Here is a 27,042-nt window from a genome sequence, read left to right as displayed (position 1 = left end):
AAGAAACAAAAGCAACGTAATGTAGCAGAGCTGTTGCTATGAAGCTCAACAACTGCAGCACCGCTGAGACACACACACACACACACACACACACACAAAGCCAGAGCAGGTTGGTGTGTGTGTGTTGTAAATATTTTGCGGTATACCATGGTGTCGGACTTGTTTGTTTATCCCTGCTGCCACGGTAACCATGTGGCCAGCGGAGGAGGGAGGAGTTGAGTGAATTCAGCTGGAGGCAGAAAGACTCAATGATTTAATAATAATGTCATCTCAGTCATAATTGTTCAGTAAACATGTGGTGAGATGATGTCACTAACTGTCTGCATTCATTGACACGTTTATGAAAAAGTTCAAGGCAGTTTGAGTTCAGCAGAGGGAAGAAAAGCAGAAATTTTATGGATAATTTTGGTTCTTATTGCTGTTCGGAGGAAAGACCATCATAATGTAAAACACCGTAAAGTTTATTAACAAAACGATTCAATGTCAGAAGAAGTAAGTTTAAGAACATTTAACTCGCTTATTTTTATTAGATAACTGGGTAAATAAAGTACGTCTTCATGTTGTGGGCAGCAGGAGATAAAAATACAACTTTCCTAAAACCAAAGCTCTCATTGCTAATCATCAGCTGAAGCTACACTGATAAGCTACAGGGTGACCCTTAACCCTAACCCTAACCCTAGCTACACCAGCATATATAGATGAAGCTATTGTTAAAGATTTATATCAGCATGTTCGTTTCAGAAGGGCTGCACAGTGGAACACTGGCAGCAAGAAGGTTCTGGGTTCGATTCCCGGTCTTTCTGCATGCAGTTTGCATGGTGGGTTCTCTCCTGCTTCCTCCCACAGTGTGTGTGTGTGTGTGTGTGTGTGTGTGTGCGCGTCCGCGCGTCCTGCCTGTCTCTGTTGCCTGGTGACAGACTGACCCGTCCAGGTGACCCGCCTCTCGCCCAGAACGCAGCTGGAGAGGCAGCAGCTCCTGCTGACCCCTCTGGGGTCACGGTGTGGATGTGCGTTTCAGAAGGTCATGCTGACTTGCTGCATCAGGAAGATTTCCTGGAAGGACTAAAATGTTCACAGAATGAGTGGTTTAAGATTATCGAGAAAAAATTATTCAGGGAATCTAACTGTGCAAAACATTTTCAAAGTTATCAAAATAATAAATTAAAAGTTAGTTCTGCTAATTATGGATGGACTGACGAGATTCTGCCAAAGTATAAAAACCTTCGGACCGTTTGTGAATTATCGACCCGATTGGATCCAGATTTTCCTTCCTTGACTGAAGTGAATGAATCTGAGGAGAAAAAGGGAAGGAAGCTGAAGCGTGAAGCACATTGTCGCCGGGTGGCCAGCCGGGTGGGTGCGGCCCGCCGGGTGGGCTGCTGAGTGGGCGCGGTCTGCCAGGTGGCCAGCCGGGTGGGTGCGGTCTGCAGGGTGGGCGTGGCCCGCCGACTGGGCTGCCGGGTGGGTGCGGCCCACCGGGTGGGCGTAGTCCGCCGGGTGGGCTGCTGGGTGGGCGCGGTCTGCTGGGCCGTGTTTGGGTTTCCAGGAGAATCATAACAAACGTTCTGCTCTGGGTTTGATTTCTGGTTACATCAATGACGGGATGAACTCCGGGTCCAAAAGCATGAAGCTCTCAGTACATGACACACACACACACACACACACACACACACACACACTGAGCTGCTTTCCTCAGATAAAACTGAGGATTTCATCCAGGTTCCAGGAGAACAGAATGACTTCATCAGAGGAAAGTTAAAGTTCTGGCGTCCAAACGGAGCATCAGAACCAGAACCAGGTGGAGTTTTCATGTGATGGAGCTTTGAGAGATCCGAGTCCTGCTTCCAGGATTCCAGACAACACGGATCTGGAACCGATTGCTGCTGATTCTGCAGTTTCAGTAAGATGTTTGATGAGAGGAGACGTGGTCCCTGACCCGGTTCTGGCCCAAACCACTTGTTGGACCCCCAAGGCTCCGGGGATTTCTCTGGGAGGGAAATTTAATAAAAAAAATAAATTACAGTCAATTAAAACTAATTAGATGTAATTAAAATAAATTTAATCGTATTACATTTATTTAATATGTTTAACATTAAAATGTATTTAATATGTAAAATAAACTTAGAACATCTAGTTAATTTGAATCAAATTTAAATTAAATAAATGGTTTAAATTAAAACAAAAATAACTAATAATTCACTTTAAAACATCTAAAACAATGAATAAAATAAGAAAAATGTAATTGGAAAGAAAAACTCTTAAACAAATTAATTTAAATTCAAACCAAATAAATAATGAAATGATTCTAAATAACATTTAATAAAGATAAAATTAAAACATTCTAAACTAACTTTCAGTGTTTTTGCAGCTGCAATAAATCATGAGTTCAGGTGTAGTTCCTCCTGTAGCCACTAGATGGCTCTGCAGCTCCAATACTGAACCCGGCTATCGGATCAGTGATTTGATTGGTTCTTGTTCATCGTGACATCATCAGGCTTTAATGCAGGCAACCAAACCTGGTTCTGTAGAACCTGTACTGATGTTCTGCTCTGTGTGTCTCTCCAGCACACCACCGTTCTTCCCTTCATCATCATCGAGATGCGGACCACCCACCACAGCTACCCCCGTCGGTCCTGGGGGCTGGCCGCCGTCTGCCTGTTTGGCGTCGGATACATTCTCTGGTAACGGGTCACTCCAGAACATCCGCTGGTTCTGCTGCGTCTTACAGATGACGTGTTCAAGTCCAGATTTGTTGATAAACTCTAGTTCTGGCCTTCCAGGACGTGTTGGGTCCACCAGGTGACCGGTGTCTGGGTTTACCCGGTCCTTGAACGCATCACGCCGCTGGCTCGGGTCGCTTTCTTCAGCGCCTTGACGGCCGTGATCTGCATCATGTACGTCCTGGGAGAGATCCTGAATGGATACATCTGGGACCACACACACACAGGTACACACACACACACAGGTACACACACAGGTACACACACCGACAGGTATACATCACGTTGGAGGTGTTTGGGTCGCTGTTGGAACTAATATGTTCTGAAGAATTAAGATACAAAATATGTCCTGATATTGACGGTCTGTTTTCACAAAAACTGCCTCGTCCTGTTTGTCTCTTCTTCTCAGAAAAGGTCAAAGGTGAGTGACCTCCTCTGCCTCCATAGCCGCTTTGCGGACCGAGCCGAAGCCAGAACCACCGGACCTCGCTGGACCGGCAGCAGACCAGCTGAGGAGCAGAACCTGTAATCATCAGTGAACCTTTGAGTCGGATGACGACGAATCTTCTCTCGTTTTTGTTTGTGTCTTCGTGTCGTTTTGCTCTGAATGTTCGGCTGCAGAAAGCCGAGCTGCATGAGTTCTGGGAGGAAACCCAAACAGCTTCTCACCAGCCGGAACCGACGGTTCCTGCAGAACAAATCATCCTCCATCTCATCGTCACACTACATTTCTGGAGGAAACTTGTGGTTGTTTTAAGGTGCAAATAAAGCTTGAACAAATCTGCAGCGTGGGTCTTTACTGGTTCCAGCGGTTCGGCTCAAACTGGGTCAGATTTCTCTCTGCTGGAGCTCGGTAGCATCGGAGCGAGCTAGAAACATAAATACAACATGTAAGGGCGTTAAAGAACATGTCCGTTTTGTCACAATTAAATCGGAGCTGGAGTTTAAGTTAGCACTTTAGCATTAGCATCCTCTAAATATGACATTGGTTTAGCATTAGTGTCTTTAAATACAATATTGGTACAGTACTGTAGCAGAGCTGATGTCTAAAATTAGCGCCAGCGCAGCTAGCTGTGTAGTTAGCGCTGCTCACTGAACCAGGTTTCAGGATCGATGGAGATCCAACAGCTTTTCTGCAGAAAGTTAGATCCACTGGGTCGTTTGTTTTGAAGAGAAGCTTCCTCCTCATCCTCACCTTCACTGCTTCCTGTGCTGCTCAACTGGGAGGCTTAAGGTCCACACACACACACACACCCAAAAGGGGGAATAAAACAATATAATTGTAACAGTGTAAACACATTGCAATATACATGAAAGCAAAAAGGTGACAAATTAAAATGTAGGCTAAGTTAATGAGTAAGACCAAAAACAAGAAATATCCTGAAAAGCCTCACTTCTCAAATAACAGCTGGGCATACATTTCTACATTCCATGCAATAAGGCACCTAACTAACACAAGGAAAAGAACTATGTTACAGTGTGACACACAACTGTTATCCAAATAAAGACATTGCTCACCAAATGTTCAACTCATAAAATTCCAGCTCATTCTCTTTCGTATAATCCAAGCCATATTTTTAAAAATATGTCAGTTTGTAATAGATATTTTACACAGAACAGTAAATTGCGCTCTATTTACACACACGGTGTGTGTGTGTGTCTCCTCATTAACACATCACCTCCGACACTCCGAGGTGACACATTCAGACGTTTTTTTTAGATATTTTGTTCTACTTTAGCATCAATTTCCATGTTTTAGATGCTTTGAACAATAAAAGATTTAAATAAAAGATTTAAAAATGAAAATAATAAATCTGGAAAACCCGATCAGATGTTTGAGGTCAGAATGATCCAAAACAACTTCAGGGTTTATTTTCCTCAAAGCTCCGGTTTCACTCAGCTAAACTGCTCCCCCTGCTGGCCGACTGACAGAACAACAACAAGAAACGACATGAAACGTTGTTCCAAAATATAAACAGGTTTTATTCATTTAAAAAAATAACAATACAACACGTAAATAACATAAATATTAAAACTGAGCTGAAGCTCTCTGCAGGTCAGTCCTTCCTGGTTTTGGGTTTTGGGGCTGAAAATAAAAAGAATCAAATGTTTTTCACAGCTGAGATGAAACGAGAGTTAGCACAAATAAAACCATGAGGCCAGAACCTTCTCAGTGTGTATCTACAGAATAAATAAGATTTAATAACATTAAGTGATTAATTTACAGATAATAAATAAAATGAAACATAAAAGTGAATTAAAAGCAAAAGAAAAAATCTAGAGAAATACAAAGTTTGTTTTATTCACCGTTTGGATTCTCCTGTTTGTAGAAAGTTTTCAGCATCTCAACAGCTTCCTCTGCTCTGTGACCTGGAACACACTGAACACACACACACACACACAACACACACACACACCGTCAGACAAAGAACACAACACTCACATCCTGAGCGTTTCCAGACTTTTTCTATCCTTCATGTTAAACTAGGAAGGAATGAAGAGAGGAAGGAAAGGAATGAAGGGAACCAGAAAAGGAAGTAAAGAAGCAAATGATGAAACATGGACAGAAAGAAAAACATGAGAAAGGAAGCAACAAAGAAAAGAATGACATGAGGAAGGAAAGGAAGAAAGGACAGAAGGAATGACGGAGATGAGTGAGGAAGGAGGAACATAGAGCAAGGAAAGGAAGGGAAGGAGATAAAGGAAGGACAAATTGAAGGAAAGATGGACAGGAGAATTCAAGATGGTGGCATAGTCAAATTCTGAAAACACAAATATAAAGACCCAGAAGTGACCCTGCATGTCAACCTGGGGTCAGAGGTGAAGTGTGACGCTGACCCTGAAGGTCGTCCCGGTGTCAGGAAGCTCAGCAGAGGAGAGGTCCAGAACCGAGCCGCAGCCTCCAAATCGCTCATTGCTACAGCCGTAGACGACCAGAGAGACGTCTGGAGAGTCAAGGACCAACACACACTGACACTGACACACACACTGACACTGACACACACACTGACACTGACACACACACACACTGACACACACACACACTCTTACACACACACGCATTCACCCCGACACACTCACACACACCAGGATACTCATGAGGCGCAGGGCTGCGGCGCACATCACGCACGGCTCCACCGTCACATACAGCACCGTTTGCTCACACACGCCCCTCACGTCCAGGTTGCCATGGCGACACCAGTCCAGCAGCTGGTCCAAGGCGACCATCTCAGCGTGACGCGTCGCCTGCGAGCATTTCACACACAGGAGTGTTGTCACGACGACCCCAGATCCGCCACCATCTTCCAGAGGAGGAGAAGAAGAAAAGGTTTCCTACGTTTTTGGTCTCGTTGACCTCGTTCCGGCCTTTCCCCACCACTTCCTGTCTGTGGACCAGCAGGCATCCGACCGGAACCTCGCCGCCTTGCAGAGCCTCTCTGGCCTGCATGCAACGGCAAACTCAGTCAAAGTCGGTCACACAGCAGAAAAACGTGTAAACAAACAGAAAAGATGGACAGATTTGAATCTTGATGTATTTTTAATTTTATGTGGTTCTCAATGTTTGTTTTTAATATTAATAAATGTTAAATATATTTAAAAAATATATTTATAAGAATCTCATTCCTCCCCAAAAATCCGCCAAAAGTAATTTAAATCCCAGATTTCTTAGGACCTTCCTAATCATAAAGTTCTAACCCTAAAATATTTTTATTTTTATAATTTTCATTTTTAATTCACTATCCCTTTTAAATACTTAATATCAGATAAAGTTAGTAATTTTCACAGTTAAATATCTCAAACTCACCATTTCAAAAGCTCTTGACATCCACTTCTTCATTTCTTCATCACTTACAGAAAACTCGGCTTCTGACTCGGCTTTACGGCCCTCTTCTGTTGCCATGGTTACCAATGCCGTCTCACGTCACTCCACGGTGACAGGCTGTCAGTTAATAAGCAGCATTTATTTACTGTTTTTATGCTTTTCAAGGCAACTTTCTGAGCTCCACGCTGAGAGTCGGGGAGGATAATATCGGACGGACCGTATCCACGACGCTCTCTTACGTTAAACTGACGTCTTGACGTAAAATCTAAACCGGAAATAGGAGAAGTGGTGCGCAAAATAAAATAGACGTAGGTGCTGGTGTATGGTTGCCATTTGTGAAGTTACGCAGTAAATTATTAGTAGAAATTATTTGGGTTGTTTCATGAAATAAAAAAAATAGGAAGAAAATGAAAGTGTTTATTTTAACTTCTGCTGATTTATAAGCCATTAAAGCTGTAACAATCTCTTTGTGCACAGACTACTACTAAAGAGACACAATTGTTTTTCTAGCTAACATTTTTTACGTCGTTCTCAGATTCAAATTTCGAAATCAATGTAGCTTTGTTTTATTTGAATTAAGTTTGCAATTTATCACGATATTACTGGGTTTTATTTTTGAAATTCAAACCGGATGTTTTGTCTAGGCTTTGGTTAGCGTAGCTCTGAAGTTTTAGCATGCAGACTCCGAGCTGCAGTCCGGCTGACGTGTGTGAAATAAGGAGCAGAGGCTGAAACCACGAAGAGGTTTTAGTTTCTAAACTTTTAACCGTTTGAAGATGTTCTCATCGGTCTGTAATTTTATCAAACGACACAAGAAGAAATTTATTTTCACCGGAGCTGTGGTCGGAGGTGGGTGCTGACTGACCCAGGCTAGCACCAGCTACAAACCAGTCTCCGATCATTTAAGCTTTGAAAAAGATTTAGTTTGATATTATAGGAGAGTAAAGGCACGGACTGATATGTTTTTATAAATATCATAACTGTAAGTTCAATTCGGCTTAAGAAGTTCTTTCAGATGTCCTTGTTTCTTGCATTTTTACTGAAAATACAGTATATTTAAGTAAATTAACAACTGGCATTTTTAGAAAGTAATCCTATGTGGCGAGTTAGTAGTACTTAATTTAATTCAGTTTAGAAACACATCATTTCTAAAGAAACTAAATTTAAACCAGATAAAAATAGAACAAGTCGTTGTGGATGCTGATGCTGTATCTGCTGTAGCAGTCAGTGTTGCAACAAATCTGAAGAAGCTTCTGACCGTTGCTGTACAGCTGTCATTAGAGATGATATTCTACAGTAACATCTCCTGGACGACACATCAGCTCTGCTAATCCACCTCCTTTGCTTTTGCTACTCCTGTTAATATCTCTGTCTGATCGAATGGTTGCTCCTCAGAATATAGAATACTACAACATGTCTAACACAACTTAATAATTCTGTCTCACCAAACAAAACCACTTCCATTAGTCCAGAATATCAGTGGACGAGTCATAGTTTTGTTTTTGTTTTGCCTCTTCATCTTCTGCAAAACTTTGTTCTGTTTGCTGGTCGCCTACCAGGAGTTTACCTGCTAGGTAAATATGCCCAGAAGAAGATCAAGGAGGTCCAGGAGAAGGAGGCGAGTGAGTACATAGCCCAGGCCAGAAGGCAGTTCCACTTCGAGAGCAACCAGAGAACCTGCAACATGACAGGTCAGAACTCCAGATTATTTTAAACGAGGAAAGCTTTCAGGAAGGTGGAGAAGAATTCACAGTTTTTGTGTTTTCCAGTTCTGTCGATGCTTCCTCCGCTCAGAGAGGCTATCGTCACTCAGCTCAACTCCGAGAGTCTGACGGCGATGCTGAAAACAAAGTGAGAGTCACAGCAGATCACCACTGGCTAGCACTGCTAACTAAACAGCTAGCTGTACTAACGCTGCAGCGCTGATCTTAAACGTTAGTTCTGTTAATGTTTTTATCTTTATAACGTGCTGCTCTATGTTTCTTGTTTGAAATGAAGTTATAGCAGGGAAAAGAATATAAACAGAACTGCTGTTTCCCCTCCTTCAAAATAAGAGCATGATTATAAATGTTCAACTACTTGCAGAATTGTTGACAGTTGACAACCAAAACCTCAACAGCAATATTCAATTTTCAAAAGCCAAGTAAATTAAGGCTTTTGAAAATATCAGAGAACAGATTAATTTGGGGGAATTTAAGTACGTTAAACATAGCTTCTCCTTTTCTAGCAAAATATCTATAGCGTTAAGCTAAAAATTAGCTGTTATTAGCACGCTAGTGGAAGTTTAGCCCCCATTGCTAATCGCTCATCCGCACTTCTGAGTTTACTGCTTAGCAGCGCTGCATCTGCAGCCAGGAATGATTAATTTCCCTTCTTTCTTTCTTCTGACAGACCGGCCAACAAGCTGGAGATCTGGGAAGATTTAAAGATCATCAGTAAGAGTTTGAAACGTTTCCCCTGGCGTAAAGCCGAGGTGTTTGATCCTGACATAGTGTGTGTTCCTCAGGCTTCACCCGGACCGTCGTGGCCGTCTACAGCACCTGCATGCTGGTGGTTCTCCTCAGGGTGCAGCTCAACATCATCGGGGGATACCTGTACCTGGACAACTCTGTGGGGAAGAGCGCAGCGGTGAGGAGGGCCAGCTAGCAGGCCACTAGCCGCGAGCGCTATTAGCTTGGGAGCGAGTGATATTAGCTTAGCATCGAGTGATATTAGCTTAGCAGCAAGTGATATTAGCTTAGCAGCAAGTGCTATTAGCTTAGCAGCAAGTGCTATTAGCTTAGCAGCAAGTGCTATTAGCTTAGCATCGAGTGCTATTAGCTTAGCATCGAGTGCTATTAGCTTAGCGCTCATCTGTCCCACAGGAAGTTTTTACTTCAGGGAGTTCAAAGGAGAAACTTCCTGTTTGTTTTCCCTCAGAGTCCTCTGACGCCTCCGGATGTCCAGCAGCAGTACCTGTCCAGCATCCAGCATCTCCTAGGAGACGGTAGGGAGCGTCCCCCCCGGCCAGTCTCTGTCCTTTGTCTGTCCTCTGACCCGTTCAAGTGTCTCTCCAGGGCTGACGGAGCTGATCTCCAGGGTGAAGACGGCGGTGCAGAGCTCCCTGGGCGGGTAAACGTCTCTGTGTCTGTCCCTCACCTTCTCTGAGACGCCGCCCTGATGTGCTGCTCTCTGTGTCCAGGGTGTCTCTGAAGCAGAGTCTGTCCCTGCTGGAGCTGGAACAGCAGCTGATCTGGATCCGAGCCGAGGTGGACTCTGGACGCCCGCTGTCCTCCTACATGCTGGCGGACGATGAGGACGTCCTCGCCGACCAGGTGGCCAATTTCTTTTTTTTTTTGAGAGCCTCTCTTTCCTGAGCTTTTATAGATATGAAAAATATGAACATCAAGGATTAAAGCTGAGGAGGGCGTCCAATCAGGAGCCTCGTCCTCAGTCTCTGGTTTCTCCCCTGCAGGCGTGCGGCTTAACGGAGAATGACCTGGTGACCATCAGACTGCTGAATGAGACCAGAGACATGCTGGACAGGTGGGTGAGCCCGGCAGCGCTAATGCTAACGCTAATGCTAATGCTAACCACCTGCTGTGTTTCTGTCTTCAGTCCAGATCTGAGCAAAGTTCTCAGCGCCTGTCTGAACCGCGGTTTCTCTCGTCTCCTTGACAACCTGGCCGAGTTCTTCCGGCTTCCTGTCAGTGACTCCGCCCCCGACAGGTGAGAACCGGACAGACCGCGGTTATCTGGACAACGCCAAACCTACAGCAACGACCTTAGAGAAGCAACTGTTGCTGCTCTGGGAACAGTTATAAACATGTTTTAAAGTCAGGTTCTGTGGAGACTTTATGAGCAGTCAGTATCTTCCAGAGCTTTGAGTCAGTTCTTGGCTTTAGGGATTAAAGCTGCAGCTTCTCTCCAGCTGATCTGAAGGGAAACGTTTGGTTCTGAGGTTGGTTAGTTTGGTGGTTTCCTCTGTCCAGCCTGTCTGCCGTCAGCCTGCCGCTGGCCAAGATCATCCCCATCATCAACGGTCAGATCAACTCCGTCTGTAGTGAAACTCCCAGCCACTTTGTTCAGGTAGGTCCGACGCCGGTGGTTCTGCGGTAACCCGTCCCTGTTGTGGGTCGATCGACCGGATCCGGATGGTTTGGGTCCGGACCGGTTCTGTTCTGGTAATGGGACGTTTTCTCTGCAGGACCTGCTGCTGAACGACCAGGTGAAGGAGTTTGCCGCCATCGTGTACGAGACGTTCAGCACGCCGCAGGAGCTGCAGAAGTGATCTGTGAGGAAGAGGAGGAAACAAGTCGGTGAGGAAGACGCCGGTCCCTCCTCCGTCTGATGCCTCTGCAGCGTCCAGCCGGACATTCCTGTCCTCCCTGCTGCAGGACACTGAGGCTGCTGGGAGCAGTGCATCCTGGGAAGTGGAGTCTTTCAGCTGCTGCGGCGTTCACAGCTGATGAATCTCCCACGCCGGACTCTTCTGGGACGATTTTAGGTTGTTTTCTGAGTTGTTGTGCGTTCGTTATGGATCCAGATGTTGCTGCTGAGGGTTTTAGACCTTCTGAAGATTAAAACACATTTAATAAAACCTCTAAACTAAACATGGAAACTACATCTGACATGTTTCTTTTGGATGTGTAAATTCTGCAACCTGCAGTTCACATTGTGGCCAGAGGGAGGCAGGCTACTCCACCCTTAATGTTGATAAGAAACAGAAAGCCGTTTCATTGTCACTATTTGTGTATGTGAATGTCAAAATCATCAGAATAATTAAGTTACTAAATAATCCTCAGTTGCAGTCCTAAATCAAAGTGAACCTTATGGAGTGGCCTAGTCAAAGCCTGGACTTACATCCAGGTCGGATACAGGCCGTTCCTGATGTGTTTGAATTAAACCAAATCAAGAAGCAGAAAGGGTCAAAGTTCATCCACATGGGGAGACGTAGCGATCTGGGGAGTGAATACTTTCTCACAGCTCTGGAGATAAACCTGAGCTCTAGTTTCAGTCAGAGTGAGACATCACTAAATCTTTGTTTCTCCAGAATCACAGAATAAATCCGTACTGTTGCTGCGTCAGCAGGGGGCGCTGTGCTGCAGCTCCTGACCTGCTGGGTGAAGATGAGAAAGAGGAGGGTGAACCCCTTCATCAATCGTCTGTTTCCAGGATTTCCTAGAGGAACTGGAAGGCAGCGCTCCGCCCTCTCATTTAGGAAATCTTTATTTTTCCACAGAAGATGAAATTTTCCTTGCAGATTCCTGGAATCCAGATTTTCCTCCTCAGCTGAACTTCCACCAGGTTTTCTGACGTTTCTGCTGAAACATCCGTCACTCTGCAGACGTTTGCGGCAGAGGGACCAGATCCCATCGGTGCGGGCGTTCCTCCAGGCCGTGTTCCGGTTCTCTGATGTTCTGTGGAAGTTGTTCAGTTTGGGGCAGAAAGGCGCGGCTGGAACCAGCAACGCTCCGCCGGGACGCGACGGAACAAGTTCAACATGAACTGGAAACTAACAGGCGGCTGGCCGCGGGCTACAGGGAGTTTAAAACACACAGAAACTCCCAGTTCATTTGATCCAGTTAGAAAAACCCAACAGGAAGTCGTTAATGTTTTTTATGCTTCCTGCTTCATGTTGGCGTCTTCACTCAAACTTTCTGGCTTTGCTTTCATTTTTAAGCATTAATAATTATTTTAGCCTCATTTTCTGCACTACTCAAGGTTTCCTCCAGTCCATTCAATGTACGAAGCATGAAAGTTGAGTGGAAGGAAAAAGTGCACCAGTAATGGCCTTGAGTGAGTCTGAGAGAATTTAACAAGAAATGGACTGAATCTGGAGCTAGAGCATCTGGATTCTGTTTATGGGATTCAGCTGTCTGACCTGGACTGAACCAGAACCAGAACCAGAACCAGACTGTTGCTCAGTGGCCTGAGGCTCCCGTCTGAAAGTAAAGCTGGCGTTTCGTTTGGAAATAAGAGTCAGGAAGAAGCGCATTAGGAACCAATCTGACGATCTGGGCCGCCTCTGGTTCTGGTCCAACGGGTCCTGAATAGGCCTGACCAGATAAACGATTAATCAATTAAACTCTGAAGCTCATCAGCTTCACGTCGGATTTATGTCCGAGTGGAGCATCCCCCGGTCTGTTGAACCAGACCAGGGCAAAGAGTCATTATTTGTGATTCTTTGGGGGCAACATGTCAGAACCCTGAAGCAGAACCCTGAGGTATCAGGTCCAGACCGCTGGGTGGTTCTGTTCTTGGTTTTCATTATTAGCAGCTTCCTCATCCTGCTGCAGACCAAACATGAAAAGTGAGATCTGCGCTGACTGAAGCCGCTGCTGAAAGTGAGGATGAGGAGCAGAGGGGCGGCGTGATGAAGGAGCGGCTCTGACATCACTTTCATTCTGACTGCAGCTGAAAACTACAGGTAAAGATGTTTCTGCAACCGGAGCCGTCGCTTCCTTCCTGGTTGAAGATGACTCAACATGACCTCATCTTTTCAGCCAGCTGCTCGTCTTCCAGCCTTCTCAGAGGCAATGATTTAATAGATGGTGTTGAACATTTTGGGATGTTTTTGTCTTTTAATCCTGGAGCTGGATCAGAATCTCCACCATGACACAATAGTTTCTGTCCGCAGAGTCCGAATGACCCGGAGTGTTGCTCACGCTGCTGACCGCATGAGAAATGAGAGCAAAGAGCTGCGGTCAAAACTTGATGACACAACGGATTATCCACACATTACGTACAGAAACAGAATAAAAGCTTCAGAACCATTTCTCTGTCTCTGTGTGACAGGAAATCAGACAAAACCTCTCCTGTTTCTGGTCAGTTAGCTTTTAGAAAAGTTATTAATACTTCCAATTCCTCCAGGTTTATGTTCGCTAACTCAGCCACAACATCTGGGGAAGGGTTTTAAGGCGACACCTCTAACACTTCCTGTGTGACACCACCCAAACATCAAAGCATAAAAATACTAAAAAATAAATATTCAGCTGGAAAACTTTAACAAGTTAAAGGTAATCTTGAGTTGGAAACAAAATGCTTAACTACAAATAACAGAGTATTTATTTCTGTTAGTTAGAAAGCTAAATCTTTAGCTGGCTAACTTTAGCTAGCTCAAAGTTAGCTTAAGTTAAAAAAGCTAACTTAAGCTAACTGATCTATATTGTAGTTTCACTCCAAACTACAGTATGTATTTAAACTGTAAACTAAGTATTTAGTTAGAGCTACATATTTAGTTCCAAACTATACATTTAGTTTTGACCTGAATATTTAGTCACAAGCAGAGCGACACGGCCCAGCCTGAGGCAGCTGCTCGAGTAAAAACCACGAGCAGCAGAACCAGGCGGTCCAATGGGTCCAGTCAGAACCGGTCCAATGGGAACCGGTCATCTGCTCCAGACAGCAGACCCAGAGCATATTGCTCTGTGCCGGGTCGGTGGGTCAGTGGGTCAGCGACGCGGCTGAAACATCTTCAGATCCAGCAGAATGGCAGTGAGAAACTGCTGAGTCATTGTTGCCGCCCCTAAACGCTGAGTCAGCGCCAAATGAGACGGCTTTCATCTGATGGTGGAAAACAGCTGAAGAGCCGCATGACTTGGAGTCACTGTTGTTGTTTTCTCCTCTCAGATCCAGCTCAGTCTGAGGCCCTGATGACCTCTGACCTCTGAATGAAGCAGTGAGGGAATTAGAACCGCTGCCGTTTAAATCTATTCTTCTCACGTTTTGAAGGAAAACAAATCACATAAAGAATCACTAGATGGAGAAAAAATGGCTGGACAAAAGCAGGAAGTGGACTACAGCGCAGGGCATTCTGGGTAAATACAACCAAAGCTAACATGCTAGCCTAGCGCTAGCAGCAGAAATGTCTCCTGGTCTTCAGCCAAAGACTAAAGAGAAATCCTCCAACACTAAAATCTGACGCCTCCATCTTGTTTCCATCTGGTGAAGAAGGAAGTTGCTCTCAGTGTCTTCAGAGGTTTTTGTGTGGTTTCCTTCAGTGGTTGTTGGTGCAGCGCCCCCACAGGCCAGGAGGGGAACAGGCTGCTCAGAGGGTTTGGTTGGTTTGACCAACAGGAAATGGAGCAAATGTTGAAGTTTTGGTCTCTAATCAAACAGAGTCTACCGGATCATCAGGAGGGGAAAACCTGATGACAGACAACTTTGAGAACGTTGAATCTCAAACAAAAAGTTTGATTCCTTTGCAAATCATTTTGTCCCTTCAAAGAGACAAAATGATTTCTGCAGGTCTGTCTTCGATCAAACTGACTTCAGATCATTCCAATCAAGTTTTGACACTTTTGGTTTTTGCAGTTTCACCTCTCACAACATTTTGGATTTCCTGAAGACATTCCTTCTGTAGATCCAGGGTTGAGTTATTTGAACTTTTGATCTAGGATCACATTTTCAGTGCAAAAGCAGCTAGAAGGTTGCTCAAACACGGAGCATATTGCTCAAGCTGACGTCTATAAAGAAATGCGTAGAGGAAACCAGTGATTTTCCTGCTGCTTTGTCTTCATGGCCTCTCTGGAATCTGAAGGAGGCAGTTCACCAGAGTTCACAAAGTTTCACTTTGAAGGAGCAGAGCAGCTCCCACCAGCAGACATCTTTATCTGATCCAACACATCTCAGGGCCGCCTCCCCACTCAGCATGTTTTCAGCAGCGTGGCGATCCCAGAGCGGTTCCCAAACGGGGAGGTTTCACTGGAAGGGTCAGGGTTCCAGTCAGCCGCTGGGAGTGGAGCGACTACCAGAGGTGATCGGAGTGGGCGGAGGCCTCAGCTGTGAATCTGACAGGTTTTCCACCTCCACAACACAGGAACAAAAGAACCAAACATGATGAAACAAGAAGAACACTGGGAGGAAGTTCAGGTTTGTTCAAGTTTCTACCCAACGCAGAGCGGCTCGGGATGTTCCCGACAATCATCTGAACAACACAGGCAGCCTCACAGAAGGTCAAAGGTCAGAAGAGAAAAATGGCTGCCGACTCAAAAGAACTCACATTTACTAGAAAACATCTGTGAAAATACTCGGAGGATGTTTCCAGAAGGTCTGGAGAAAAACTGACAGCTTTCCAGAACCTAAACATCAAACCTGCTGTCAAACACGGTAGTGGCAGTATGATGATCTGGGCTGCATTGCTGCTTCAGGGCCTGGACGGCTTGCTCTCCATCAGTTTGTGACCTTAGACTCAAGATTAGCACCAGAAACTCCAGTTCTGGTTGACTAAAGTAAAATTCATAAAGGTCACACCTGATGGAAACCCCTCCAATAACACTAAATAAACCAATTCAGCTAAGAAGAGGGGTCAAAGTTCAACCACAGGGACGTTAAAGACTCTTCAGCAGTTAGCAGCTGCTGCTGAAGAGGAAGGTTTAGGTTTGGAGGAACTTTTCAACCTGAATGTTTAGAGACAAGCTAAACCTTCAGCTAGCACTTAGCACACAGTTCGAAGGTAAATATTCAGCTAGGTGTTTATCTCATGACGATTAAGTAAACAAGCTAACTGTTTAGCTTCAAACTGAATGCTTCCGAGCTAGCCAAAGATATTTAGCCGATATGCTATCATCTTCCGATAAGCAGAAGTAAACTACCACAATAAAAGCTGGGTAAACTGAATAGTTCAACTATGATGCGTCTGTGTTGTAGATCCGTTGCTAACCGTCTGGGTTGCCTTTAGAATGTCTTATTTGTTTTAAGCTTAAATGTTGATCAATGAAAAAGGAACAGAACCGATAATAACGGAGACCAAGCTTTTATTTTGATAGTCCACAGCTGGTTATCTGTAAGTGACTTCATATTAGATAAATATTGAGCTTGCTAATAAAATATTTAGCTTTAAGCTGTGACATGTTATGAATAAATGAACAACATGGCGGCCGTCGGTGGGACCTGATGACTCACCGCTACCGGCAGTGAGATCAGCTCTGATTTCCCTCCACGCTCCGATCCTCCATTTTCTCTCCTCTCATCTCTCTGCCACCTCATCGCTTCCGAACCCGCTGGTTCTGATCCGTCAGTGTTTGTGTCTCAATTATTGATCCCGTAATGTGCTGGACTCTGATTGGCTGCGACTCCGTCTGGCCTCCTTCGCTGATACTCCAGGCCGCAGCTGATTGGACGGAAGGAGAGAAGGCTCATTCGGGATTCATGGTGATGAGGGCTGAGGTCACTGCTGATCAGAGGTGATGATGTCATCTCTCCCGAGCTCTCCCATTGGCCCAGATGGATGCAGCTGTTTAGACAGATGAGTCTGACCCTCCATCATGGCGTCCTCAGCTAAACAGGAAATTAGTTTAATTGTAACAAAGGGCTGAAGGTCGCCCCCTGCTGCTGTGACGTGGTAACACAGAATTACCAGAAAACACCAACTTTGACCTTTGACTTCTGAAGGAAGGCTGGAAAACTTTGGAAAATTATGGAATTTTGTAAAAGGGGTTCTCTGGGAAAACATGGAGCAAGAAATGAAAAAAAAGTTTTTCCTCTTTCATCCATCCATCCATCTGTAACCGGATCCTTTCTGCGTTGTGACACAGTTTGTCTTTTAAATGATGAATTCTCGATTTATTCTGACGAGAATAACAAACAGAAAAACAATCGTGTTATTGGCTGCCCACTCCAAGACCTACACAAAAAAATACATAACAGAAATTAACTTAATAAATCTGCAAATAAACTGGAAGTATTTAGATAGAAAATAAATAGGACACACCTCTCCCGCAGGACAACATGACAAAAGGGGAGGGCCTAAGGGACACAAACAATTTAAAGACAAAACCATAGAAGAAGAAATAAAAAGGCGGGGCTACTGTTCTTAAAGTAACACGTTCAAAACAATGAGATTTTCAATCAGGTAGAGAACAATACAAATAACCAAAACAAAGACATTTTGTGTAACTGTCATTTTTTACAGTAATTTAGGAGCCATTTTGGTTCTATCTAGGAAGAAACAGATAAATTAGTTTTGGTGCAGTTCATAAATTGTTTCACTAGATGGCACCATGGGTCACATTAGGGGTGAGGAGGTTAAATCAAAATTTCACTAACATTTATATAAAAAAAACAAACTTTGTATGTTAATTTAACCAAATATATAAATTAGGACAGATTTATAGTTCAGTTTTTTCCAGCCTTGTCCTTTTACTGTATTTTGTTCTACTGACTCCAATTTTACACACATGATTTAATACATGAAACTGTTTGATTTCTATTGCTGAGTCCTAAACTATCATTTGGAACACAAAAGAATCATGTTCTCACAACTTTTATCACAAAAACCAGAATAAATCAGAATCAGTGATGTTGCCAATTCCTCTAAAGTGGTGAAGGGGTTCATTTAAAAATAAAAGTTATGAGTATAGAATAAATCTGTGGACAACTTTAAAAGAACCAAGAAACCGGTGAAGTATAAAACTAAAACAGAGGATTAAATTTATACCTAAAATAAACCAACACAATCCAGTTAGATGGAAAAACATTAATAAAACACATAAAATCAGGTTTTACCATCCAAAATAACTCATTTTATGAACATTATTTGACTAAATGTTGTACATTATTTTATCTGGAAACATGAAAATAACATAAATGAGAATAAAAGTTAAATGAATTTAAACCAATTAAATATAAATATGTATGTAAAAGTACAAACTGCAGCTGCTGTAAAACTTTCCATTAATGATGACGAGTTTCATGAAGATGAGCTGATCTTGCATCATATCTGTGCAAAAGTCCTGAGTCATCCTGGCTTTAGTTTCCTGACAGACGGATTTTCATCCATCACCTCTGGAGTTTTTTCTGTTTCAGTCAAACCAGAACATTTTCCTCACTATTGTTGCTTCTTGCACAAATCTGAGCCTGGTTGAAGACTTCTGCACAGTGTGGACTCTGAAATGAAACAACGAAACCACAGATGAGCCCTAAAAAATCCAGATTACATCATCAGAGCCGAAGTTTCCCGGTGACAGAGCAAAACCTGCCGCTCACGTTTCCATCGGGGACGGATCCGAAAAGGAAACCAGCCGCCAGCGGTCAGGCGGCCGGTCACGTGACCCGCAGCCGAACCGGAAGGAGGAAACCCGGAGAAAAACACGGCTGGGAAAACCGAGAGCTCAGGCGGAGCTGAGTCACGGTGAGCAGAGAGTAAACAGACAACATGGCCGCCGCTGCAGAAGGAGATACAGCTGGACCGAGGCTGACCTTTAACCCCAGAGGGACCGTAAACAATAGTTGGAGTTATTTCGTCTGTCATTAGAGAAAAAAATGTAAATTTTTCAAAGTGATATTTTCACCATGTCATTTATTCGTTCATAAATGTCAAACTGGAAATTCAGTTATCAAACCATATATTTAGTTTGAAGCTAAATATATATATATATATATATATATATATATATATATATATATATATATATATATATATATATATATAATTTCACCTAATTAGCAAACTAAATATTTATGTTGAAGCTAAATATTTAGCTTAGAAACTGAATATGTAGTGAGCAAGCTAACTACTTAGCTTCAAACCAAACATTTACTTAGCCATCTGTATAATAATTTTGAAGTTGAATATCAGTTAGCTATCCAAATATTTAGTTCAGAAACTACATAATTAGTTTTGTTATTTAGTTTGTTTTGTTAACAAACTAAATATTTAGTCTCATAAATATTCAGTGAGCAAACTAATTGATACAAACTAGATGATTAGTGAGTAATTTATTTAGTTTGAACTAAATATTTAGTTATGTCAGAGCTAAATATTTAGTTTCTAAACAAACTTTGGTTTCTGAACAAAATATTTAACATGCTGCAAATGCTGCATTTGGGTTGAGCAACAAATGACTTAGCTAGTTTAATACTAACTACATAATTAGCTAGCTCAGAGCTAAATATTCAGCTAATATTGAGATTCACCTACCCATAAATGGACTATCAAAATAAAAGCTGGATTGAGGCCGAATTAGAAAAGGTTCATCCTTTGTTTTGAAGAAAAGAGGAGAAGAAACAATGAAAAAGAAGACCCAGCTTTTATTTTGGTAGTCCACTTTTGGATATCAGCCAGTGAATTTGCATATTATCTAAATATTTAAAATGTTAACTGAATATTTAATATTTCTAAATGAAAAACTTGGTTCCTAAATAATCCAGATTATTGCTGTTAATTTGTGACGGTGTAACTTTACGGACGCGGCCAGCAGCTGGTTCCTGCATGCCCAGCATGGCAGTGATGTAGTAACACGCCTCCCACCTCATTCATACCAAACCAGCACCATGACGAGGATAAATAAAGATGGATGCTGGTTCTGGTCTAAAATAGAGCGTGTGTGAGCGGCCCGGTTTACACATGAGCCGAAGATAGCGGCGCTGACGATGACGTGACGCTCCGGCTGGGAAAGACGAGACCTCAGCGAGGAGGGGATCCCAACAGGAGCTTCTCATTAAACTGTTTCCTACGTATTTACTGAAACTTTGCTGTGAATGTTGTCGTTTAATAGAAATTTAAAATACATTACCTCCATCAATAAAAGAACATTTGTAAAGTTAGAGACTCACTTGGAATCTGTAAAGTCCCTCTGTAGAAACTGAGCCAAACTTTCATTGTGAAAAGTTTCTTTGGGCTTTATTTTGAAAGGCCAACGAAGTCACCGTGAAAAGATTCTATGTTAAAATCAGGATGCTTTAATTTCTGATTTTATGCCTCATTTCATCAGTTTATTACATGTTGGATCCATATTGAATTTTAAAAAATATGCAAAAAATGAATTAAATCAAATGAATCAGAAATCTGGGAAGGCGGAGCATCTTCAGTCAGAGGCTTCCTCAGGTTCAGGGTGGCACAGACAGCTGCAGGAGAGCTTTCCTGCCGACACCTATCCCCATCTCCAACGGCTCTTCGAAGGGTCTTGATGAGCTGCAACAACATTTAATCTTCCTTTGGGATTAATAAAGTATTTTGAATTTGATCGAGCCTCTAGAGGTCGCTGCAGTTTCTCCTGGTTCTGCTCCTTCATCTCTCCTGTTAAAAGGAAACTGTTCCTGTCCACTGTCACCACATGCTTTCTTAGGATGAGGGATTGATGCTGCGTTCAACAAAACAATCCAGTTAGCATTAAAGTAGTTAGCGGCTACCTTCCATGTAGCATTTCAGCGCTAACCACAAGACTTTACGCCACCAGAAGTCCAACATGGAGGCTGATGAAGGAACAAATGTTTTCTCTTTCTCTGTGAACCTGATGCAGTTTTTCCCTTCTAATCCCACAAACTGTTCCAGATAGCTAGCCCAGGTTGATAGCTAGGAGATTAAAAAAATAATGTGAAAAACTATAACTAACAGGAATTATAGAACTCACTAAAACATACTGAAATTATAGACATGATATCCTTGGTTGTTCTACTCGTTACACTTCTGAACTGATGTCAAATTGATTTATTTTTACCACACAATCAGTTTACGTCAGCAGTCGGTAAATTACGGTACGCCATGCGCCTCCTGGTGGCCGGTCACAAAATGGCGGCAGAGGAAGTTGGAATAAAAGGCAATCATTATGCAATCGATGAAAATAATCACAGTATAATAATTTCATCTTTTCTAATTCTGCACCTAAAATTAATCAAAGTATGAAAAAACTAAAACTATTATTACAAATAAAAACTTAATAATGTTTAGTAACTCATTAAAACTTCCAAACATGTTAAAAACTACTTAAAACTAACTGAATAACACAAACAAAATAAAACTAAACTGTAATGAAAAACCAAAAACTATTATACCCCTGAATATAAGGAAATAAATAAAACTCTATTTAGTTGTGGAAACTAAAACAAGTGATATAAATCCAGCTTGAATAAGATCTAATTTATTAAAATATCTTTATATTAGTTAGATTTGGATATTTTAGGACAGTTGCTGAATATTATTCTTTTCAAACTGGAACTGGACCAGAAAAGTTTCACTGGTAAAATCCTGGACATCAGTCAGACGTTCAGTCTGCAGGTTTTTAATGAACTGATATAAATAAAGTTTCTACTTTTAGCCTCAGCTGTGCCTCATTTAGCAGCAGAAATCCTGCAGATGACCCGGGTGCCTCTTGTCTGGGCGACAGGGCGGGAAGACGACAGCAAGGGCACGGCCGTGCCGTCGCCGTAGCAACAGCCCGGTAAACATAAACACAGAGGAGTTGGCCGGCGGAGCGAGGAATGGAGGCCAGAACCCGACCCGACTTTAACTTACTGAGTTAATAATGAACGGTGAGTCAGCCTGGAGCTGCAGGCAGAAATCTGGGAGAAAACAAACCAGAGGTTTCTCTACGTCAGGAAACCGGACTGAACATCCAGAACTGGTTCTGATCACAACAACAGAACCGGGATCAGAACCAGCAGGGAAAATCTGGAGGCATGGAGTCCAGATTAGAGACAGGCAGGAAAACAATGATCATTATTGTAATTATTATTATAATAGTAATGAAGGGCTGCACAGTGGTGCAGTTGGTAGAGCTGTTGCCTTGCAGCAAGAAGGTCCTGGGTTCGATTCCCGGCCCGGGGTCTTTCTGCATGGAGTTTGCATGTTCTCCCTGTGCATGGTGGGTTCTCTCCGGGTTCTCCGGTTTCCTCCCACAGTCCAAAAACATGACTGTCAGGTTAATTGGTCTCTAAATTCTCCCTAGGTGTGAGTGTGTGTGTGAATGGTTGTGTGTCTCTGTGTTGCCCTGTGACAGACTGGAGACCTGTCCAGGGTGACCCCGTGACCCCGCCTCTCGCCCGGAACGTAGCTGGAGAGGAACCAGCAACCCTCCTGATCCCATTAGGGACAAGATGTTAGAATATGGATGGATGGATAATAATGATAATAATATCAATGATAATATGATAATTAATAATAACAGTAATGATAATGAAGACCAGCAGCAGGTCTTTCCTGTATTTTCTAAATGTTCTTCAGGTGACAGAAGGCCGACTTTGGAACCGTTTTTATGTGTCTCTGAAGGTCCAAACCCAGATTCAGTCTGATCTCTGGTTTGAAGCTGACTCTAGATCTATAATTCTAGATTTAGCTCTATAACTCCAGATGTAGATCTAGAACTCTAGATCGTTAATCTGTTGTTCAGTGATTTTTCCCATTCTGATATTTTTGGCTAAAAATCGAACCGTGGGTCAGTTACAGTGAAATGAGACGACACAAACGGATCGTTGTTGTTATTATTATCATCACTTCTTGGATCTGGTGAAACAATAATGATCTTCCTGCATCACTTCAATAAACCAAACATGATCTCAACACGCCAGTCGCTAAACGTGCCTCTAAATGGATTTAACTGGTCTAAGAATAACTTGTTCTGTTTTTGTTTTTTGGTTTTTTGTTCCAAAACCTCCCAGAAAGTTTCCTGGAAACAGCCGGCAGGTGAGAGCTCTACCTACGATGACATCAGCCGGTAAAAATAGATCAGACTGGTGTTGTTTGCTTAGTTACTGTCAGCGCTTTGCGTCTCCACAGTGGGATGGAAAACCGGCTTGTCTTCATTCTCAAGCCTCCAAAATATGTGCTGAATCAGGAGGAAACGCTCTCAGGTTCCTGAAAGGTTTTGTTTAGGCCATACAATCAGAATCAGCCTGAAGCTCAGTCAGATCAACTGGAGATTTCCTGGATTCTCCAGATTGATGTGACAGACAGAAAACGGTTTCTCTGGTTCTGGTCAGCTAAAGGAAACCAACAGCAGCAGGAAGTGACCTCTGATGTTTCTGTCATTTCTTTCAGGAAGTTGGAGGCTTTTCTGAGATGGCGTGTGGTTCGGTCCAGAACCACCTGCTGCAGAAAAACCTCCCCACAGCATGACCAGTCCCCGCTGTGCTTCACAGCAGGGCTGTGATCTGACCGCCGTAACGAGAAGCTACTGAAGCCAATCCAGTAATCAGATTCAACTCATCCAGGCCACTGATGTTAATGTTTTTGCTTTCCTGAGTCTGGTTTATGGAACAGTTCAGTCAGGCTCTCAGCGATCACAGCGTAGCGCTGGACAATGAAACAATAACCATACACGATCAATATCACATTTATTATTATTAGTGTTTATATTATGAGGCGTTTTTCAGCCAAATCGCCCAGACGTAATATATCATGTAACAATCACATATGGTCAACATAGTCAAACATTAGCACTGTAGCATTAGCTTCATCTAAATACATTTTGGAGTAGCGCTTTAGTGTTAGCTTCTGCTAAGTAATGTTTTGGTATAGTGGTTTAGCGCTAGCGGAGCTTGTTAAGCTGCTCTGCAGTTAGCAGAGTGGCTAACTCATCAATCACATTTGGACTTCAGGCAGCAGGGTTCTGTTTTCAGCAGGTTATTTTATACTTTATCATCCTAAACTAAAAACTAGGAGGTTCCCTCCATCACACTGACATCATCCAGGAAGGAAACACTCAGGGCGGTAAAATATTAAAAGTAAAAGCTGATATTTGTTTAGGCTCAGCTCAAACAAGGAAACACACGATAGAGTTAAAAACACCTGGCGAGGATCCAGGTCGTTAAATTTTACCTGTGAAAGTTTCCTCATCGCTGCAGCTTGGCAGGAGGACGGACCCGCTCGGAGTTGGGCTGATTTTACTGCGCAACGCGCTGAGAGGCCTGGAGACGGACAGCATGAAACCTTTATGAGCTTTCAGGAAGAACTGGGTCAGCAGAGCAGGAGCCGAGTCAGACTGAGCTCAGAATCAGACCCATGTATTTTCAGATTATTCTTTAATTAACACTTCAGTTCGTTTGTTCGTCTAACAGTTATATTCTTCTCCACCACATTAGTTTGTTGTATACATGGCACTTGTTCAATAAAGTTTCTTGAAAACAGGAAGTAGAACTTCTCCGTAAACTGTCTACACCCACTTCAAAATAAGAGCATAAATGTAAACTACTTTGAGAAATCGCAACAAAACTTCAACACAGATTTCAAACTTTATTCAAATGAAAGTTTACAAAAGAACCAAGTACATCACTGGTTAATACAGGGGAAGCTAAATGCGCTCAACCTTTTGGAGTTTCAAAGTTAGCAAAACCAGTAAACAAAAAAACGCTATTGGTGCATTAGCAACATATTAGTGTAAGTATGTCTTAAAGCTGACCTGGAAAAATAATTTATGGTAAGCTAAGTGCATAAAGCATTTTCAAAATTAGCAAAAATGCTATACTAAAAATTAGCTCCACTTCTGCTAATCTAGTAGCAGCTAATCTGCTACTGCTAATCTAGTAGCAGATTAGCAGAAGTGTTTAAACCACTGGCTTTGACTCCAGGACAAGCTGAAGATGGGGAAGAAGTTTATTATTCAATATCACCATGAATCCATAAATCCATCCGAATCCATCGCAGAGCGACTTCATGAGAGGAAAATTGTTCTTTCAACTAACCCAAAACATTAATAATCTATATTTTATCAACTTGTGAACACTTTAATAATCAGCACATTTTAGCCAAATATTCCGGCTACTGTTGCATAAACTATTTATTGCAACACAGACAACAGCTTAGATGGAAAACAGCTAATAGAGTCACATCATTTCAACCTTTGACCTCTCAGTTTGAGGAAGCTGCTTAAGGAAAAATGTCTGCAATTTTCCACTTAACAGGATACCTGAATTTATGAAGGAACATCTGCTTTCCATCATAAACTGACCGGGTGTGGAAAGGATGTTAGCAACTGAGCTAACGTTGCATCATCAGAACACAAGCGATCTTTGTCCCCTGACCTCTGATTGTTTCCGTCCCACAGCCTGCAGTTAGCTCATCAGCCTGAACTCTGACACACAAACACACGTTTCTACCAAGCAGTCAGATCATGCAAGACGGCGACGCTTTGGCCAGAGGCGACGGATCTTCAGGACATCAAACTCACTCTGGTTCTGCTCCAGTTAAAATCACTTCCTGTTCCAGTGCAGCATAAAAAAGATAAACATTAGCATGCTAACTGCTCAGGTCTCATGTGTTTCATATCTCCCATTAGCCACTTTCAAACTGGTTGCCATTTCTGAGCATTTTAAACCAGTTATTGGCATGAAATGACTTGGATGAACTTCATGTCACATCAGATGTTTTAGACTTTGATGTGTGACAGAGAGGCAGTCGTCTTGATGGTTAGCATTAGCTCCTGCTGACGTTTCATATGCTTAGGGGTTTTGCATTAGCTTTTGGTAATTTTTTTATGACCTTAGCAATTTAGAGTTGGTTTCTGCTAATTTTTATGCTTAGAATTACCTTTTGCTAATTTTTTATGTTTAGTGATTTAATGTTAGCTTCCAGTAACTTTTTATGTGTTTAGCGGTTCAATGTTAGTGATATCTGCAGTTTTTTGGTTTTCAGTAATTTAGTGCTGCTAGCTTCCTCTAAATTTAGTCTGTGTTTAGAGTTAGCATAGGCTTTTGCTAATTTTTTTATGCTTTGTGGTTTAATGTTAGCTAGAGTGACCAGATTTGGGTCTCTGAAAAGGAGGACACTTCTTTTTTTGTTGGCGGACACGCATGTGCTACCGATTTCTTTACCATACAGAGAAACCTGGAATGGAGTAGTAGAACGGAGTGGCAATGTAATCACAATGCACTGTAAGCTATGTAATGTGTTTTGAGGCAGTTGACCAAAATCCCGGACGATTTTTAAATTCCCCCCGGACATTTTTTCAGGTCTGAAAAGTAGGACATGTCTGGGAAAAAGAGGACGTCTGGTCACCCTAATGTTAGCTTTGGGTAAGTTTTAAATGTGTTTAGCTGCTTAGTTTTAGCTGATTCAAGATTTTTGTTTAGCAAATTAGTGAACAATGAACCTAACTTTTTGACTAGCTGTGTCCACCACTGGTAATAACTAAAAATCAACATTTAATCTCCATTTCAACAATGGCGGCCATTTTGAAAAATGTCCACCAGAAAAAGGAAACACAAGAAGAAAATATATATTATTTGTATGGCTCAAAACACCAAACATGTTCATCTAACTGGTGAGTTAATTTTACATGAGAATCATGTCGGCCATCTTGAAAAGTTAAACAATTATCAGTAAAGAAAAACCTTCTAAAGCAAAGCTCTTCTTCTGGTGAAAACCTGCAGTAATGGATGTGATTCATCACTTCACCTGTCAACTTTGACCTTTCAGCTTCTTTGTTCCTCTGAGAACCGACTGAACCTCTTTGTGTTTGTTTCCAGAGAAAAACTCAAACAGTCGGACCCGTCGGGGCAACACACGTGAGAAATGGTGACAAAGTATTTATTGTTCTCCTGCAGACTGAACCTTTGACCCAGTTCACTTCATTCACCGTCAGCAGGGATTTTCACCGGAAGCACCTGGTCAGCAGCCGGTGAACCAGCTGGACCTCAGAGGGAAACATCTGGTTCCCTTTCGGAACGGCAGAAAGACCGGTCCGAAAGAATCTGCCGCTAGGTCCCAACATTCAGAGTAAATTCAAAATTTAAATAACATTAAAGGTTCAAACATACAATATATGACAAAATAAACTGAGAGTTTGTTATTATTTAACTACAAAT

The 27,042-nt window shown here is 42.5% G+C and overlaps 3 protein-coding genes across 4 annotated transcripts in view; 2 read left to right on the top strand and 1 right to left on the bottom strand.

The window, feature by feature from the left end:
• Positions 1-3,506, top strand: part of aig1 (androgen-induced 1 (H. sapiens)) — a 12,638-nt gene extending 9,132 nt beyond the window's left edge. Inside the window, exons 4-6 of the mRNA XM_044107030.1 lie at positions 2,566-2,681; positions 2,781-2,947; positions 3,130-3,506. Of these exons, the coding sequence (XP_043962965.1) occupies positions 2,566-2,681; positions 2,781-2,947; positions 3,130-3,149 (303 nt within the window). The 3' untranslated portion in view covers positions 3,150-3,506. The remainder of the gene's footprint in view (positions 1-2,565; positions 2,682-2,780; positions 2,948-3,129) is intronic.
• Positions 3,507-4,682: 1,176 nt separating this feature from the next.
• Positions 4,683-8,198, bottom strand: adat2 (adenosine deaminase tRNA specific 2). Of its 2 annotated transcripts, XM_044107035.1 has the most exons (7): positions 8,111-8,198; positions 6,526-6,660; positions 6,058-6,162; positions 5,816-5,966; positions 5,559-5,665; positions 5,028-5,100; positions 4,683-4,806 (listed from the first exon to the last, which is right to left on the bottom strand). In XM_044107035.1, exons 2-7 carry the CDS (start codon positions 6,619-6,621, stop codon positions 4,778-4,780), a joined length of 561 nt encoding a protein of 186 aa, XP_043962970.1. In that variant the 5' UTR covers positions 6,622-6,660; positions 8,111-8,198; the 3' UTR covers positions 4,683-4,777. The 2 variants fall into 2 exon arrangements, 1 of the variants encoding a protein (XP_043962970.1); XR_006369673.1 differs by lacking the exon at positions 8,111-8,198 and having other exon boundaries at positions 5,529-5,665; positions 6,526-6,774.
• On the top strand, positions 6,926-11,282 carry pex3 (peroxisomal biogenesis factor 3). The gene is made up of 13 exons (XM_044107029.1): positions 6,926-7,392; positions 8,103-8,234; positions 8,313-8,394; positions 8,935-8,978; positions 9,050-9,171; positions 9,463-9,529; positions 9,600-9,654; positions 9,725-9,857; positions 9,998-10,068; positions 10,141-10,251; positions 10,515-10,611; positions 10,730-10,841; positions 10,920-11,282. The coding sequence occupies exons 1-12, from the start codon at positions 7,320-7,322 to the stop codon at positions 10,811-10,813; spliced, it is 1,071 nt and encodes a 356-aa protein (XP_043962964.1). The 5' UTR covers positions 6,926-7,319; the 3' UTR covers positions 10,814-10,841; positions 10,920-11,282.
• The last annotated feature ends 15,760 nt before the right edge of the window (positions 11,283-27,042 follow it).

The sequence above is a fragment of the Gambusia affinis genome, linkage group LG22 (genome assembly GCF_019740435.1).
Source record: "Gambusia affinis linkage group LG22, SWU_Gaff_1.0, whole genome shotgun sequence".
NCBI classification, from domain to species: Eukaryota; Metazoa; Chordata; class Actinopteri; order Cyprinodontiformes; family Poeciliidae; genus Gambusia; species Gambusia affinis.
Note: the sequence above shows the minus strand (reverse complement) of the source record. Positions and strands in the feature narration are given on the sequence as shown.

Coding starts and splice junctions, on each gene's coding strand:
- adat2 (XM_044107035.1), bottom strand. CDS start 6,621: ATGGCAACAGAAGAGGGCCGTAAAGCCGAGTCAGAAGCCGAGTTTTCT. Junction 5,666..5,815: donor CGCAGCCCTGCGCCTCATGA/GTATCCTGGTGT, acceptor TTGACTCTCCAG/ACGTCTCTCTGGTCGTCTAC. Junction 4,807..5,027: donor CAAACAGGAGAATCCAAACG/GTGAATAAAACA, acceptor TTTTATTTTCAG/CCCCAAAACCCAAAACCAGG.
- pex3 (XM_044107029.1), top strand. CDS start 7,320: ATGTTCTCATCGGTCTGTAATTTTATCAAACGACACAAGAAGAAATTT. Junction 8,979..9,049: donor GGAAGATTTAAAGATCATCA/GTAAGAGTTTGA, acceptor TGTGTTCCTCAG/GCTTCACCCGGACCGTCGTG. Junction 10,252..10,514: donor AGTGACTCCGCCCCCGACAG/GTGAGAACCGGA, acceptor TCCTCTGTCCAG/CCTGTCTGCCGTCAGCCTGC.